This window comes from Anopheles stephensi, chromosome 2, assembly GCF_013141755.1.
Source record: "Anopheles stephensi strain Indian chromosome 2, UCI_ANSTEP_V1.0, whole genome shotgun sequence".
Lineage (NCBI taxonomy): Eukaryota > Metazoa > Arthropoda > Insecta > Diptera > Culicidae > Anopheles > Anopheles stephensi.
The window spans coordinates 63,488,340-63,503,251 of record NC_050202.1 but is presented as its reverse complement, the minus strand read 5'-3'; the positions used below and the strand labels follow the sequence as shown (position 1 = coordinate 63,503,251).

Genomic DNA, 14,912 nt, shown 5'->3' with positions numbered 1-14,912 from the left:
TGGCCACTCACGTTGATGGCACCGTAAGAAAGTTCTTATCGTGACAAGTTTGCCTGCTGCCATGTACAGGAAAAAGCGACCCATGCGCCCCTGTGTACCGAACCGTTGTAATTGTTGCTTTGTTTGAATAATCGAAAGCATTGACTGGTTGGGCTCACGTGTTTGCCAGCGTTTAGCATTTCTGTGTGTGTATTAAGTTGCATTGAATCTTAACCGCGCTTCTACGTCATGGGGAACCTAACCGGGAAACGGTACATTGTAAAGTTCTTTGTCAAGAGAGACCAAGCGAAATCCATCGTTCTAACGCTCGGACAGTTTCAGTGTCATTCGCGTAATTACTATCGGTTGTTCCGTGCGCATCCTTTGTGATCGGTCACCCCAGCAACGGTAAGATTCGCTACCAATAATGCGTAATCCATCCGTAAACTGTCGTAAGAGCAGTAAAATGGACAGCGAACGATAAGCCGCGAGAGCAAGCCTTTGTCCGGCCGTTTTCTCAATCGTAGCCGTAATTGCTGGCTGTTTGCTTAGCCGTTCTGCTTAGCGTATCGATGCTGCGCTGTGACACATGTGATTGCGACGACGGTGCCCGATAAGAGCGATCGGGAATCGGGAAGGGTCGTCGCATTATCGGATGACGGATCGTTGTGTGCTGGTAATCGGTCGTTTGTACCGATGCATCTGGCGTGCAGCATAATGATGCATGCCGCAATGCAACGCCTCCGTACGAGCTCTGATTGATAAGGGCGACAGCCAGAGCGAGTTCGCACCCGCCACTAAACGTTTGACAGCGTTTGACATAGGCAGTCGATCAAAAGGCGACGTGTGCAGTTCCTTAGTGGCATTAGAAAGGTTCGGCATCGGTTGTGCCGGTGTGGATTGTGCAGTTGAAGCGAAACGCACGAGTAAGAAAAACCCCGAACGAACATTAGCAACTTCCACAACCCCGTTTCTGCTGACAAGCCATTCTACAGCACCACTTCTTCTCGCGGCGACAGTTCCTGCGGACACAGGCACACGCACACACACACACAGACACTTATCGGATTGCTCCCCGAGTGGTTTTGCACCTTTCGCACCGGTCGGCCGTCTGGTCATTGCTTTTCGCGCGTCGAAGTCTCGTCGCGCTAGACCGCACTCATTGACGATTTTGGACCGGCACCTCGGCCGATCGTTAAGCTCGCACAGTGATCGGATTCCGTGCGGCAGTCGCTGTCCATCAGTCGGTGCGGGTCGCTCGTTGCACAGTCCGCATTAACACGCGGCTCGCACATCAAGTGGTGAGCTCCAGCTTTTCGTTGCAGTGCATCCGAGCAGGGTAGTGCTAGCGGAACGCTGAGTGAGTGAGGTATGATCGTGTGGCTTCAGGCCCCACAGTGACAGTGTTAAGAAGCGGGCTAATTCCGCAGTTTTAACAGTGCATATTCTTAATGGAATAGCGACAACCGATAGTGATGAAAAAAAAAACCCTTGCCACTGATAGAAAAGCATGAACGCGCGCGTGTGGCTTATCACAGAGCGAACGAACGAACGAACGAAGTGTGTGTGTGTGTGTGTGTGTGTGTAGACGGGAGGCGTTGGAATGCTCCGCTTTTTTCTGCTGACCAGCGACAAATAAGCTAAGCCTCTGCAAGCACATTATTGTTCGAAGTTTCCCCGTCAAGCGTGAAGAAAATGTCCCAAAGATCGATCCATCTGTAGGTGTTTGCCGAGTTTACCGATCGCATTGGTCCTTTCGAATTTGTGGGAGAAGCCTTTTCCACCAATCGATCGTAAGTGGTGCTGCTGATGATTGTTCCGGTTGAGCAGAGTTAAAACAGTCGTGCAAACAGAAACCATTCATGAAACGAGCACGGTTCAAAATTTAGTTCGAGTGCTGTTGCGATGACGGCAGCGCATCTTGGGGCCGTGACCGGGAGATCCCCAAAAATGCTTCCCAACATCGCTCCAAACCCGTTCCAATGGTGAAAGATCGTGCAGATTGGTGTGTACACGTGATCGTTGGTCGGTGCTGCGATTGCGTCAACGAGGCGATTAATAACGAACGGGGGACGTAAAAGGCCCTGACTCCTTGTCTCCTTGATTTCGGGCTCAATCCTGCATCCTCCGATAGTTGGTAAACGATGCGGGTGAACGATGCGCTCCCAGGTCAAAACATCATCGAGCCCTCGATCGCCAAGGACAAATAGTTTTTGCCAGCAGCGAGATAAGGCTAGAATGTTTCGATTTGTGTTTAATTAGATGGTTAAGTGTTGGAGTCAAACCCATTTATCGATTATTGTTCGTGAAATTGCGAGCCCAAGTTTGCGGCAAGTGGTACTTATCACTTACGTTGAACTGCCACCCTACTCGACCCTACCCGTGGCACATTAGTTGTCGCTAATCAGCTGTTTTTTTTCTGCGGCCCCGTCTTGAAAGTGGGGCTTTGTTTTTAAGTGATTTTTGAACCCATTTTTCCATGCTGGCTAGTGAAAATTCCAAAGATAAATAAAAAGGAAACTATCATTCGCGCACAGGCCCACATTTGTTTGGTCACATCGGCTTAAACGTTACAGCAAACACAGTTGGCTAAACGAGCCAGCAGCATGTGTAAATAGATGCCACGAGAGCTAATCAATATCTCTGCAAATTTGCGCCTCGCTCACTATCGCGCATGGTCTAGTTTCGATTAGCATATTTAGCATCTGTTCAGCTCCGCTTGCTGGTTGTGAGGCAGCATCTCCAAAGCCGGGCACCACAGCCCTGCGAACTATTCTACTAACGAGCTTCACACGGGTGGTGATCGTGTCTGGGGTTATGTGACGAGGGCATCGCGACTAGCTACTTTTAAAACGGGGGAGGGCTCGTTAAAGATGTTCTCCCTGCACACGGACTTACAATTCGTGGTGGGTCACACACAGCCATCCACACCCCAGCATCGGTGGGCGTTGGATCGGAAGTGTTTCGAGTGTAACGACCATCGTTCGATCGGCGATCGTGATCAGTACGCTATCAGTTTGCATCAGTTTGCTCGCCCTGCCGTGCGCATCTCGTCATCTTTGTACCAAGCGTTCGCTGGACGTCGACAGCCATCCGGGTGAAGGGGTGAGGGATCGGGAAGAAAGTAGAGGGGCAGAGGGCCTCGGATGCACTTGCCGTGGCATAATCTTTTTGTACGCACAGCTGGTGGTGGTGGGCAAGTTCCAGTTTTGTTTTGATGCCTTATGTTTTTTTTTGCACCGCGTTCTCGCGCAAGTTTCTGCTGTCTGTTGTGGTTGTTATTTCTCGGCCTCCGCCTCCTACCGCCCCCCTCCCACCATTGTTTCGTTGCTAGTTCTTTTGTGCACACAGCCAGACACGCTATGTGCCGTAGGCGTCGTTTGTGCCATGGTTGTGCCAAGCATTGGGTTGATCGCGGGATGCAGCAACACTGAAGAGAAGCAAACTGGCCGATTCCATTCCGTGTGGTAGGTTATGAAAGTTCACGTTCAATGTCAGCAGCTAGGAAGTAGCACGACGCAAGAAGCTCTGTGGGCCCGTATTTCTCGTTCTCGGGCTTGCTGGTATGGCACAACACCACGGTCCAGCTTTTTGGAGATCATCGTAGAGGCTCTGCAATTAATTTTTTCTTGCTTGTTTCGATCGTTTTTTTTCTCTCTCTCTCTTCGGTTTTGTCTTGACGGATCATCTGAATCAGCTGACCTTGGCCCACATTGCAGGCTCTCGAAAAAACTCAGGCACTGATCCGCATTCGCAGTGGTAGAATCGGAAAGAAAGCCTCCGTTTTGTTGCTTGTTCGTTCTCAATGTCGACCCGTTTGCAGTAGCGCGGCCGTCGATCCCGAACCGGAACGCAAGCTGGCCGATAATCTGGTGTAACTCTGGCAAGGTAGCGCTCAACTATCGTGCATTGCTGCAGGAAGCCTTGTGCCGAATGCCAGTTCACGGTTAATTTTTGGGTACCAGCGCAAAGCCTTTTGATGGTCAGCGACGGCCGGCTCGTTGTTGGCTTGGCGCCTCGAAACTAAAGTTCACGGATGAGTGATCACACTTGCATGTATGGCGTGTATGGTTGGTGTGCGTGTAGATCTAGTTAATGTCAGCTAATGGGTTGAAACCCGGTTCGAAAAACGAAACACTATACTGCAACGAACAAGTGTTTGGGGATGGTCAATTCTTGATTAAACACCATTAAGCCGGTGTGCTAATCTTTGAGAACTATTTCTCTGGACGTTGGCCCTCATCAAGATCGACAAAAGTCTCTTGACACAATCTTAAGGCGATTGTACCGGTCAATAAGATTAACCCGGAGACAATAAAATCAAACCAATGCAATCGTACGCTAACCGTAGGTCCATTGCAAGGGCAAAACGAGGTTTTAGGGCCGATAAGGATAATAAAACAACTGACAGTTGACGGGGGGATGGGATTTATGGGCGAAGATGCAATAGTTGAATTGGTTGCGATATCACGACTGACATCCTCAATTGTGGCGCTTCTGATCGGGTTGATTGATAACGCTACTTCACTCGCTAGAATTCCACTGTGGAGAGAGTGGGCTGTCAATCACTCGCCGGCCAATCAATAACATAGCGTGGACTTAAGCCACAGAACTTCCTGAGTACTGTACGGCGACGCGCAGGATGACGTTTTTCAGACGGTAGTATACTCTCACGTTGCTGTGCGTCAATGCGGGGGTTTGAGTGCATCTGTAAGCGTACTAAACTTCCTAACCTCGGTAGTTTCGCTTTCCTTTTACACAATAACCTCAACGAACACCTGGCTGGTAGGTTCTTGCTGTAGGTTCGTGCCCTGAAACGATAAACCTTTCGCCCGAGCGGAACTAGCGCTCATACGTATTCACACTCGATCATTAAGCAATAAATTAATCAACCCGTTCCAACCGGTTGGCTGGACCATCCGCCTTGGACGAATAGTAGTAGATGAGCACACCCAAAATTATACACTTTACCAAAAGCCCGGCATTCGACTTGTTCCATGCGTTCTTCGCACAATCGATCACCGAACAGGCTGGTCGCTGGCTTTTGCGCTTCCCCTCTGAGCTTCTTGCTGAAGAAGCTTCTTCAGCCCGATTGGCACAACGCAAGGAAGAAGCAGCTTAATCGCAGGCCAGATTTAAAATAATAGCAATTAGATGTGTTTTACGAAGTAATTTATTGCCGCTTGTTCGTTACTTGGTGCCCGCGACTTCCGGCGATTCTGGAGCCAGGGTGGATGAGTTGGTATCTTTGTCAGGTTGGGAATTTGACGAGCCGTTCGCCAAAGAATTTTGGCACGTTTTAGGAGGAGAGAAGGAGATAGCGAGTAAGAGAGCGAATAGCAAATGATACATCGCGTCTTCACAAATTGTAGCCCAATTAAAATGATCCGAGCTACAGTACCGGCCATAAAATACGTTAATGGGCTGTATGGTACACTTCATACGGCGAACGAAACTAATGATGCATCCACACAGTGAGGAGGTTGTACAGGGGGAGAGGAAGAATAACAGAATTTCGGTTGGAAGCTGTGCAGGAAGGCCTTCGACTGTTTGAGTTTTTGACTCGATTTTTTTTTCTATACTAATTTTATGGCGCCTGGGCTTCGTTTTGTTCATGGACAGTTCGCAGTAAGAGAGCATTAAAAGCGATTCAATCCGTGCTTTAGCAAACCACGACACGAACAGCAGGCGCACGTGCTCACTGCGAATAGGATGATCCGCGTCTGGTAGGATCATGTGCTACATTCGAACGTTCGTCGATAATAGTTAACAAGTTAGCAGGATGAGCAATAGAATAGCCGGAACCGAATGAATAACTAACCATTTCGACAAAACCTCACACCCATAAATGAAGTCGTTCGAAAGCGCATCCCGGCCCGCTAGAGGATCCACACACGTGAAAGGATCGAATTTCTGCTTTGCATAGAAATCGAACATAAATTATTAGCGTTGGACCGTCTCGATGGGCGGACCTGATCAGCTACCAATTGATCAAGGTGTATTGAGCGCCGAATTTAAATTCATCCTCTCCATCCCCCCCCCCTCCCTTGCAGTTCCGCCCTAAAATGGACGGGCGAGGTCGTAGAGATTTGTGGGTCCGCCGGCGGCTCCTTTCCTTTGCCGATTGAAAATCTCTTCTTCAGCAAAGCTGTGTATTCCCAGCCGAACGCGATGTGTTTTACGAGATTGTTTGTAGGCGTTAAATATACCGCTGCTGCTCACGTACGTGGTCAACGGGTCAACGTGATTTTGAATAATGCGATCACACTCGGTGGGACAGTTCGGAGCGGGCTGGGTTTTGTTTTTTTTTTTTTTTTTATTTTGGGTTTTGGCTCAACACAAAATCTATCATCTATCTTAGAAATCGGCGTGACTTATCTTGCGTGTGAAGCTGCAGGTTTGGAATTGGACGGCTAGGAAATTTGCATAGATGACCGATTGCGCATGAATACTGGTCAGATTTTCATCGACAGAAAATAACGCAAAGAGTGTTTTAGCGGAAGCACAAAGATCAGGAACCGATTATTTCTACATTTACATACAATTACACACATTAAAGCACAGGTTAGCATGATCGTTAATATAAGCTTGGTTAATCGTGATCTCTTGATCTGGTTTTCAGACATTCCCTTCAACCAGTCCCAGCCCGAAACATGTAAAAGGCACCCTAGCGGGGGTACCTGTGAACAGTGTGGAGCACGTGGAAGATGTACTATGGCCTGCTCTGAAAATTCTCTCATCAACTCCGTTCCCGTTCCGTTTTACGTGCGTCTACTGTTGCTGCTGCTGTTACGATTGGATCTACCGGAAAGGGCTGGCCACTATCGCAGCCTGGTCTCCCATGAATGACAGCAATTTCCGTCCCAAAAACCGAATCCCCTCAGTGATCGGTCGATTAGCTAAAGTGCTGCGGGTTCAATTGTTTACATTGTGTACAGTGTGTGTTTCGCCCGGTGAAAAGCTTCTCAGCTTCCAGATCGCACCAGCTTGATCTGCAATCAAACACGCACCGAGAATAAGTAATAGTTTGCAAAAGTGATAATTGATAAAAAGTATCATCGGCTGTGTGTGTGTGTGTGACGATCGTGACGTGTGCAGTGTGGCAAGGAGTTGCAGGAGCTATCTGATTGTGCAGGTACGTTCGCGTGCAATCAGGCATAGATATCGGGCTGACTGTGGACGGACGGGTAGAAAAGTTTATCGCATGCACCGCTGTTACAACTGATGCGTACCTGCCATCAGGCCTCACCGTTCAGCCACACAGTGTTGCCGTGTTGCCGGTGTGATCCCGATCGCAGACGGAGGATGTGTACGCAGCACAGGAGATAAAAAAGGTAGATCTCAGTGAATCTCGCTGCTGGGCGTAAGGTGAGAAGCTTTACCCCGTCCTAGACCGATCGAAACCGAACGGCAGTGACTGAAACGAGCGAATCTGAAAGAAAACAAAAAAACCAGTACCGCGAATGTGAATGAATGTGCGAAGGCAGGAAAGGAAGGAGGAGGAGGATGGAATTCTAGTCCCAAGGTGGAGGTTGATCCCGCACGGTGGACCTCCGCAAAGTTTATTCCATCGTCGGAGCAGGTGGAGTGATGTGGTGTAGCGTATGCGTATCGTATTTGATATCCTATCCGGGTGGTGCGGTTTGTGTGTAAGACGAGACTGTGCGTGTGTGTTACTACTGATTCTTGCCTTGAGATGTTGTGATAGCGGTGTGTTTGGTGCAAAGGAAGTGTAAAGTGTAGTTTAAACAATCGCAAATTTGTAAGCGAGAAAGTGCGTGCATACAAACCACCATTTTAAAGTGCATCTTAATTGACATAGTCTGTAAGGGTAGTGTAGGGTGTAGTGTAGGGGAACCCGTTTATCTGATCGCAGCACAGTCTTCTGGCCAAAGCAGTAGATCGGTCAGCCAATGGTCAACCATGACGCCCAAAGAGTGGTTCGCTTTGCTCCTGTTTTATGCTGCGTACCTGTTCATGGGCGCCAGCGTGTTCTACCATATTGAAAATGACCTGGAGAAGGAGCGGCGCGTGGAGGAGTTGGCGGAGAGGATCGAAATCAATGGTATGTACGAGGTTTTTGGGCATGTCGTGGAAACATGAAAGTGTTTATGCAATTGCTGGCGATAGAGATCGTTTGTAATGCTCTGTATAACATTTTTGTATAACAGATCTATAAAAGTTAAAGGCTCTACTTTGGAGGGTGTTTGATGAGGTTTTCTGTTTAAGTCGAAACTGATCCGTTTCTGCCAACAGTAGAATAATATTGAAGCGCAGAAATTATACCAGAAATGTGCATAAAAAAGGCTATATCGCGATCGGGAGACTCATCAATTGGTTCGGTTCGGCGAAACTCTCTTGAGGATAAATTGGTCTAATCGGAAATTGATGTCTAAAGTCGAAACGATACGTTACAATATTTTAAAATATTGTAAGGTCAAAGTTAAATATAAAATTACGATCCACACTAATACAAGGATAGTGCAAAGCTCATGAAACATTGTTTGACACACCTTGCTGCAGTCATTCCACTATCAATCCAATCGATCACCAACACGGATCAATAAAATCGTGAGAATGTTTAAATTAGTTTAGCGTAGGAAGAAAGGACTCACGATCAGATGCTGTGATAATGCAGCTCATGAAACTTGCCTACGAACAATTGCCCGTTGCAATTCTTCCTAGGCTTGTCTGGCACGGGTCTCTAGTCTTTCGTCACAAATCACATTCACGTTCCCGAGTGATTGAGACATGGGCGATCATGCAAAATACAATCGTACAGCAACGATACATGGCTAAACCCATTCATCTCGCTTCTGCTTTGAATGAGCGACCGGTGGCCAATTTCCTGTTTCTCATAAATCATCAAATTGCCCGGTCGACAGCTGGACACGATCGTCGTCTCCCCGATACCGATCGGTTGATTCGAGTACAATTTAAATTCTAATGAGCCTTTAACCTTCTCATCTGCCTGCCGTCGAATGAAATCGATCTCCTGTGCGCTTAATGTAGCGTCGGGCACTGCTCGGGCCACTTGAGCCAGCAACGAGCATCTTTTCGCGCTTGGCGTGCCACGCTTCGGTGCGGACATGCAGGGTGGTGCAAATTATCGGGTTCTGCCTCCGGTCCGGTCCACGGGGTTGCTGTTTTGTTGTTATTGTTTTCCCTTGCAGCGTGGCGTTATCAGCCGGCTGGTCGTGTACGAGAGGTCAGCTTTGCATGCACGTGTTGTGACCGTTGCAGCGTCGCTGGACGCTGAGGACATACTTGAAACTGATGCGCTCTACTTGTGTGTCTCTTCACGATCGCCCGGCCCGGCCCGGCTGGCTTCCTTTGCGTACGGGGAACTATTAAAATAATGACAAAATCGTGTTTAGTCTTGTTTACTCGAACGTTTGTTGGTTGTTGGGTGTACAGCAATGTACATGCAGACCGGTGAAGTGGTGTCAAATCGATCGGTAATGAGAGTAAGAAGAAAATAGTGATGTTTTGCCAGCGTTTGTTTGATGTTTGTATCGTCAATATCACTATCGTTTTAATCAATAAGATTCTAAGTGGTTACCTTGCACTAGAGTCTTCTTGACTAATGGGAATTTTCCCTTTTTTAGGCAACACAATAAAAAACTCTTCTTCGAGACGATAATTCGTGCGTAGATTGTAGCAAAACAACATTGTATCTCACGATCGACGATCTGATGGCTAACTAGACCAACCATATCTTACCGTTACATCGGTTCCAGCACGATCCGCGTTGACAGTAAATGAAGTGATTTCAATTAAACAAATCACCAACCGCAGCTTTTCACCCCCCCCCCCCCCCCTACATAGCTCACGAAGCTCATGCACGTCAGTGTCAAGTGCATCGATCAGCTCTCGTTCAAAACGGTGCGCAATAACCAGATGTACACGATTACATTAATTTGAATATTACAATGCGGGGCCTGTCTGGCGTCCGACTATCTGTTACCGTGCGGACGCGTGGCAAATGCTACACTTCTGCACCTACGGTGTTGCAGTAAAAAATAACCTGCACAGTGACTTGATCGTTACGGTAAAGGGTAGTCGTGAGGCAAGCAACGAAGGCAAGTTAATTAATGACTAGTTTGGCGCGTGACCGCTACAACGCTGGGCACCGTTGCGTAGAGGAGATCAATTTGAATCAATAAATCAGACCGGAATGTGGTATATGACAGGCGACGGATTACGATGCTAATAGTGTGTTGGTGCAATATTCAGTGGGAAGGATACACTAGCAATTCCATTCAAATTAGGTTGCTTTTCGAAGAGATCCGCTGGCTGATTTAGGTATCGATCAGTATTTAAAATCGTTTCCACAAGCACAATTGTAACGGAAGCAATTTGAGTTTTAACAACCTCAGATTCATCTCGTGCCCAGATCTAGATGAATCTGGAATCGATAATTGTCTGTTCTATAGGTACGTGCAATTTGCACATACCGATCAATGTTCGTGGCTATCGTCGCCCGCCAAGATGGCTCCAGCGTGATTAGATACGGCGGTTCCATTCTTCCTGGGTGTCCATGGTACATGCAAATGGAACGTTAGACATTTTGAAGCTCAATTAACACTTACGTCCTCAAAATTTTGACGGACCCGGATAAACCTTCTACCATTCCGGAAGGATGATGAGTTATCGGCTATCGATCATGTGCGTTGAGTAGAAATGTGCTTCTATTTCTGATGTTATCAGGTTGATTTTTTTTCAGTAAGATAGAAGTAAACCACACAACACGATGCTGTCATCGTCCGAGAAAGTTGTACGGCGATGGCAATGTGTGATGTATCAAGAGAAAGTTTCGATAAACGGAAGTGGTTCAGAATTTTGTTGTTTGGGATCTTTTAATAATTTGAAATCTTAACCTCAGTGGTTTACTGATATTTTATGATATTTTTTTACTGTAAACTTAATCGGTTTCACTGTTTGTAAGCGTGGAAAATGCAAATGCAGCAAATGCCTTCTCTTCCCCATCCCCTTTATATCGCTTTATTAGCATTATTTATGGCACATTTCGAACCAGGTCAGCAAAAGCAGCTGACGTCACCGTGCCAAGCGTGAAGCAAATCCATTGTACTGCTCCTTGGTTACTGTATAGCGTCTCACGAAAGTATATTACATTTGGAGCGTAAAATGTCACACTCCATGTAGATTTTCTCACACTTCCGATAGCCATGTGTAGGCAAACATAGCAAGGCAAAGGGGTGCTAATGACACGCTGCTACAGAGTGATCCGCAACAAAGTAGGCAGAAAATGAGATAAATATTTTCGTAATTTAAAATTTTCTACTATTAACCCAAAATTAAGATGATAAGATTAGTTTCTAATGTAAAAAAAAACACTTACCACGTTGCTTGCCCAACAGAAATGCTCGTGAAATATTTGTCACCCGAAGACCTGGCACTGCAGCGTAAGCTCATTGGACGGCTGGACGACTACTGTGGCAGCCGGGTGACAAATTACACCGAAGACGAATACGAACCACCGTACGTTTGGGATTTTTACCATTCGTTTTACTTTGCCTTCATCATCTGTTCAACAGTGGGTAAGTGTAGTAAGAGCCACAGTGCCTTGGTTAAGCCCTACCACGATCCCTACTTCTGGGTTTTCTTTTTCTTTCAGGTTATGGCAATATCTCACCTCACAACACGTTTGGACGAATATTTTTAATCTTTTACGCCCTAATTGGTCTGCCAGTGAACGGGTTCTTCTTTGCGTACGTTGGCGAATTCTGGGCCCGTGGTGTAAGTGTTTTAGCTGCCTAAAAGTGTTCAATGGTTTGTAACGCTCTGCTCACTCTCCCGTCGCAGTTTGTCCGGCTGTACCGCCGCTACAAAGCTTATAAATTATCTGCCAACGCTCGGTACGCACCGCGTAGGATCAGCTTTATTGGACAGATCGTTCTGTACCTCATACCGGGCGTGATCGTGTTCATCTTCCTGCCGGCCTGCATATTTACGTACTTCGAGCAGTGGCCATACGACGTTTCGGTGTACTATTCGTTCGTAACGCTTACTACGATCGGGTTCGGTGACTATGCGGCCTCATTCCAGCCGTCGCAGGAGCACGAGTTCGGGTCGCTGTTTACCGTCTACAAGATATTCATCATTTTCTGGTTTTTCGCCGGAATCGGTTATATTTTTATGATTTTGGGCTTTATTGCCAAGTAAGTATGAATGGGCGAACGCGCCAGGGTGTGCAATAAAATTGCAATTTATCACTTGCAGAGGCATATCGCACAAAAAGATAATCGAGCTGGAAAAGCTTGTTGCATCGAACCTGAAGGAAACGCAGCACCGTGTGTGGAACGGAGTTACCAAAGACATTAGCTACCTGCGCAAGATACTGAACGAGGTTTACATGCTTAAGTTTAAGGTAAGTGTCTGCGCAGCATTTGGAGCGCAACTTTATCCCATCCCAGCTGACGCTGTCGGTGGTGTGGCTTTTCGTTGTTGTCTGTCTTATTTTTTCCTCTCGCGCCTTATCGTGTGTGCGAATGTTTGCTTTCTTTGTTACGGCTTCACTAGGGAGCTTTAGTTTAGCGTACTGCCGGTAATAGGACAATATAATTCGAACAAACATTTTCTTCCTCCAATGCATTCGCTTGCTAGTGGCGCTGCAGGGCAAACGCGGGGTAAGAGCGACCACGATTGCGATTAGTTAACATCGTCATTCGGTGGTGTACTTTTGGCATTGCAAACTCATTAGTGCTTCTTTGTGTTCTCGCCTCATTTGCAGCCCGTGTACGAGGAACCTTCGGACCGGTTGTTGAGTCTCTCGAAGAGTCGATCCAGCTCCTGCCCGGAGCTGTCGATGTATCGTTCGCCAGAGCTGTGCATCACTCGACGCAAGCGTGCCAACTCGGAAAGTGTGCTGGTGTTTTCGGAACCGAAGTCGCTGGATAGTGGATCGCTGGTGCGCCGCTTGTCGGACACCGCCCTGAATCGTATCAATCGCGAGAAAACGTTCGGTGTACAGGCGTTGGTGCAGCCGGCCGAACTGTTGGCACGTGTTGTAACGGCGCTGGGGAATATTACGGCCAACCAGGACGACAATCAGAGCTACCTCGAGCAAGCCTCACTGAATGCGGGCGTGAACTGTTTTTCGGACTCACAAATTTTGGCCAGCGAACGAACGTGGTCCGGCTGGTCAATGAGTGGATCGGACAAGAGTGCCTACCTGACGGCGCCTCCTATGCGACCGCGAGCGGCATCCGATATTGGACTTCCACCGCACGCTACATCGCAGGTAAGTGTTGTAGATGTCGGAAATGTGAATAGTGCTCTTCCAAATGCTTATGATCTATCGTTCTCACCAACAGGATGCAAATGAGTGGACATGGAGCGGTGGAGACAACAACCAAATACAGCAGATACTGACGATTCGCCAGAAAGTGAAACAAAAAGACAACCTTCTGCGGGCGGCCCTGTCCAACACCGTCAACTTTGACTCTAGCCTCACGATCAACGTCCCGCCGACCGGCGCCGAGAGCAAAGCGTCGGCCGTTAACCGCGGAATGTTGCGCCGACTTAATCCATTCCGCAAGCGTTCGAAGACACCCGCTCCGGACCTGGAGGCTGGCCCGGGTCCGCTCGATTCTTACCTATCGGCCACGAGCAAGGGTCGCAGTTCGATGTTCAATCTACCTACCTCGTCCTATCTGATGGCAACATCGCGTGGTCGGGGCAGCATTCTTTCGATGCCTCCACAGGATGAGCATCTGCTCGAAACGACCACCATAGGCGATCTGTTGCGTGCACTGGAGCGAATGCACACGGACACGGTAACTGCCGGCGATCATCGGGGAAGCTTTGCCGACCAAAACGATTCCTTCGGTCGCAAACGCACCCAGCAATCGATGGGTAGCGGGCAGAGTAATTTACCATCACTCTTAACACTGTTCACACCACCGATCGAGCCTGGATCACGGCGTGGCTCAATAAAGCCCCCGCTGGGACGTACCGGAAGTTCGGGCTCGGCACCGATTATGCGACGACCATCGTTCCGTCCATCCAATCCACCATCCTACTCGGCCACCGTATCGGGATCTCCGGCCGGCGGTGGAAGCCCAACGCTTAGCGTCATCAGTCCATCGCCCAAACCGATCCGGCGACGGTTCAGTGTACGGCCGTCGAATCTCGCCTATCCACCCGGCCACTGTCCCCGTCCGCTGGTCGGTGGATCCGAACAGCTGGGTGCACCTCACATCAACTCATCGTCCCAATCGTTGCACAACCTACCGACGACAACGTTGCAGCGAAGGCTGTCGTCCCGTCCGAGCCCGCTAGTCACGAACCAATCGTCACACCTGACCGTCCCGACAGCAATGGCAAGTGCGGCCGGAATCGGTGCTTCCAGTGGGCAAGGTCAGTTCCGGTGGCGGCCGAATCTGATGCGTTCCGATTCGGACCAATCGGCAGCTCCGAGCGGATTGCCGGTGCCGGGGAACGGTGGACGCAATCGGCACAGTAGCTTATCGAATCTGTTCGATCAGAAGCGCTAGCAGCGGAACGAGCTAGTCCGATCACATCACGTAAGCAAGATATTAGGGTTAGGGTTAGCATCCGGCACCAGTGTGGAAGCCACCGTGGAATGTATCAGTATTTCGTTTCGTTTGTCCTGCCGGAGCATCGGAAGGACAGAACGGCTAGTAATATGAAGCTATTTATGAAACCATTCGATGCCATTCACCAGACCAGTCATTATGAGTTTGTAGTTATAGTTTGTAGCGCAATCAAGTGAGAACCCAACCAGTGGGGAAACCCGTGGCCGTGGACCAGTGTGGCAGCATGTGAAGCTGTCAGTCAGTGTGGCATCCGCGACAGCGAAGAAGACAAGTATGACGGAATAAATATAAAAGTACGACAAGTGTAAAAAAAAAGGAAGAGAAGCAATTGATGAGAAAATGGATGTGTAT

General features: G+C 48.3%; 1 protein-coding gene across 6 annotated transcripts; it reads left to right on the top strand.

The window, feature by feature from the left end:
- Positions 1-364: 364 nt before the first annotated feature.
- On the top strand, positions 365-14,876 carry LOC118506726 (open rectifier potassium channel protein 1). 6 transcript variants are annotated; one of them, XM_036044262.1, is made up of 8 exons: positions 365-387; positions 6,602-8,044; positions 11,361-11,540; positions 11,618-11,739; positions 11,806-12,161; positions 12,223-12,370; positions 12,734-13,243; positions 13,317-14,876. In XM_036044262.1, the coding sequence occupies exons 2-8, from the start codon at positions 7,903-7,905 to the stop codon at positions 14,496-14,498; spliced, it is 2,640 nt and encodes an 879-aa protein (XP_035900155.1). In that variant the 5' UTR covers positions 365-387; positions 6,602-7,902; the 3' UTR covers positions 14,499-14,876. The 6 variants fall into 6 exon arrangements, with proteins under 6 accessions (XP_035900155.1, XP_035900152.1, XP_035900153.1 ...); XM_036044259.1 differs by lacking the exon at positions 365-387 and adding an exon at positions 770-905; XM_036044260.1 differs by lacking the exon at positions 365-387 and adding an exon at positions 1,029-1,280.
- Positions 14,877-14,912: the final 36 nt, after the last annotated feature.

Excerpts from the sequence above, each read along its gene's own strand:
- LOC118506726 (XM_036044262.1), top strand. The coding sequence starts at position 7,903 with ATGACGCCCAAAGAGTGGTTCGCTTTGCTCCTGTTTTATGCTGCGTAC. Across the intron at positions 8,045-11,360 it reads GGAGAGGATCGAAATCAATG|AAATGCTCGTGAAATATTTG; the intron begins GTATGTACGAGG and ends CTTGCCCAACAG. Across the intron at positions 12,162-12,222 it reads ATTTTGGGCTTTATTGCCAA|AGGCATATCGCACAAAAAGA; the intron begins GTAAGTATGAAT and ends TATCACTTGCAG.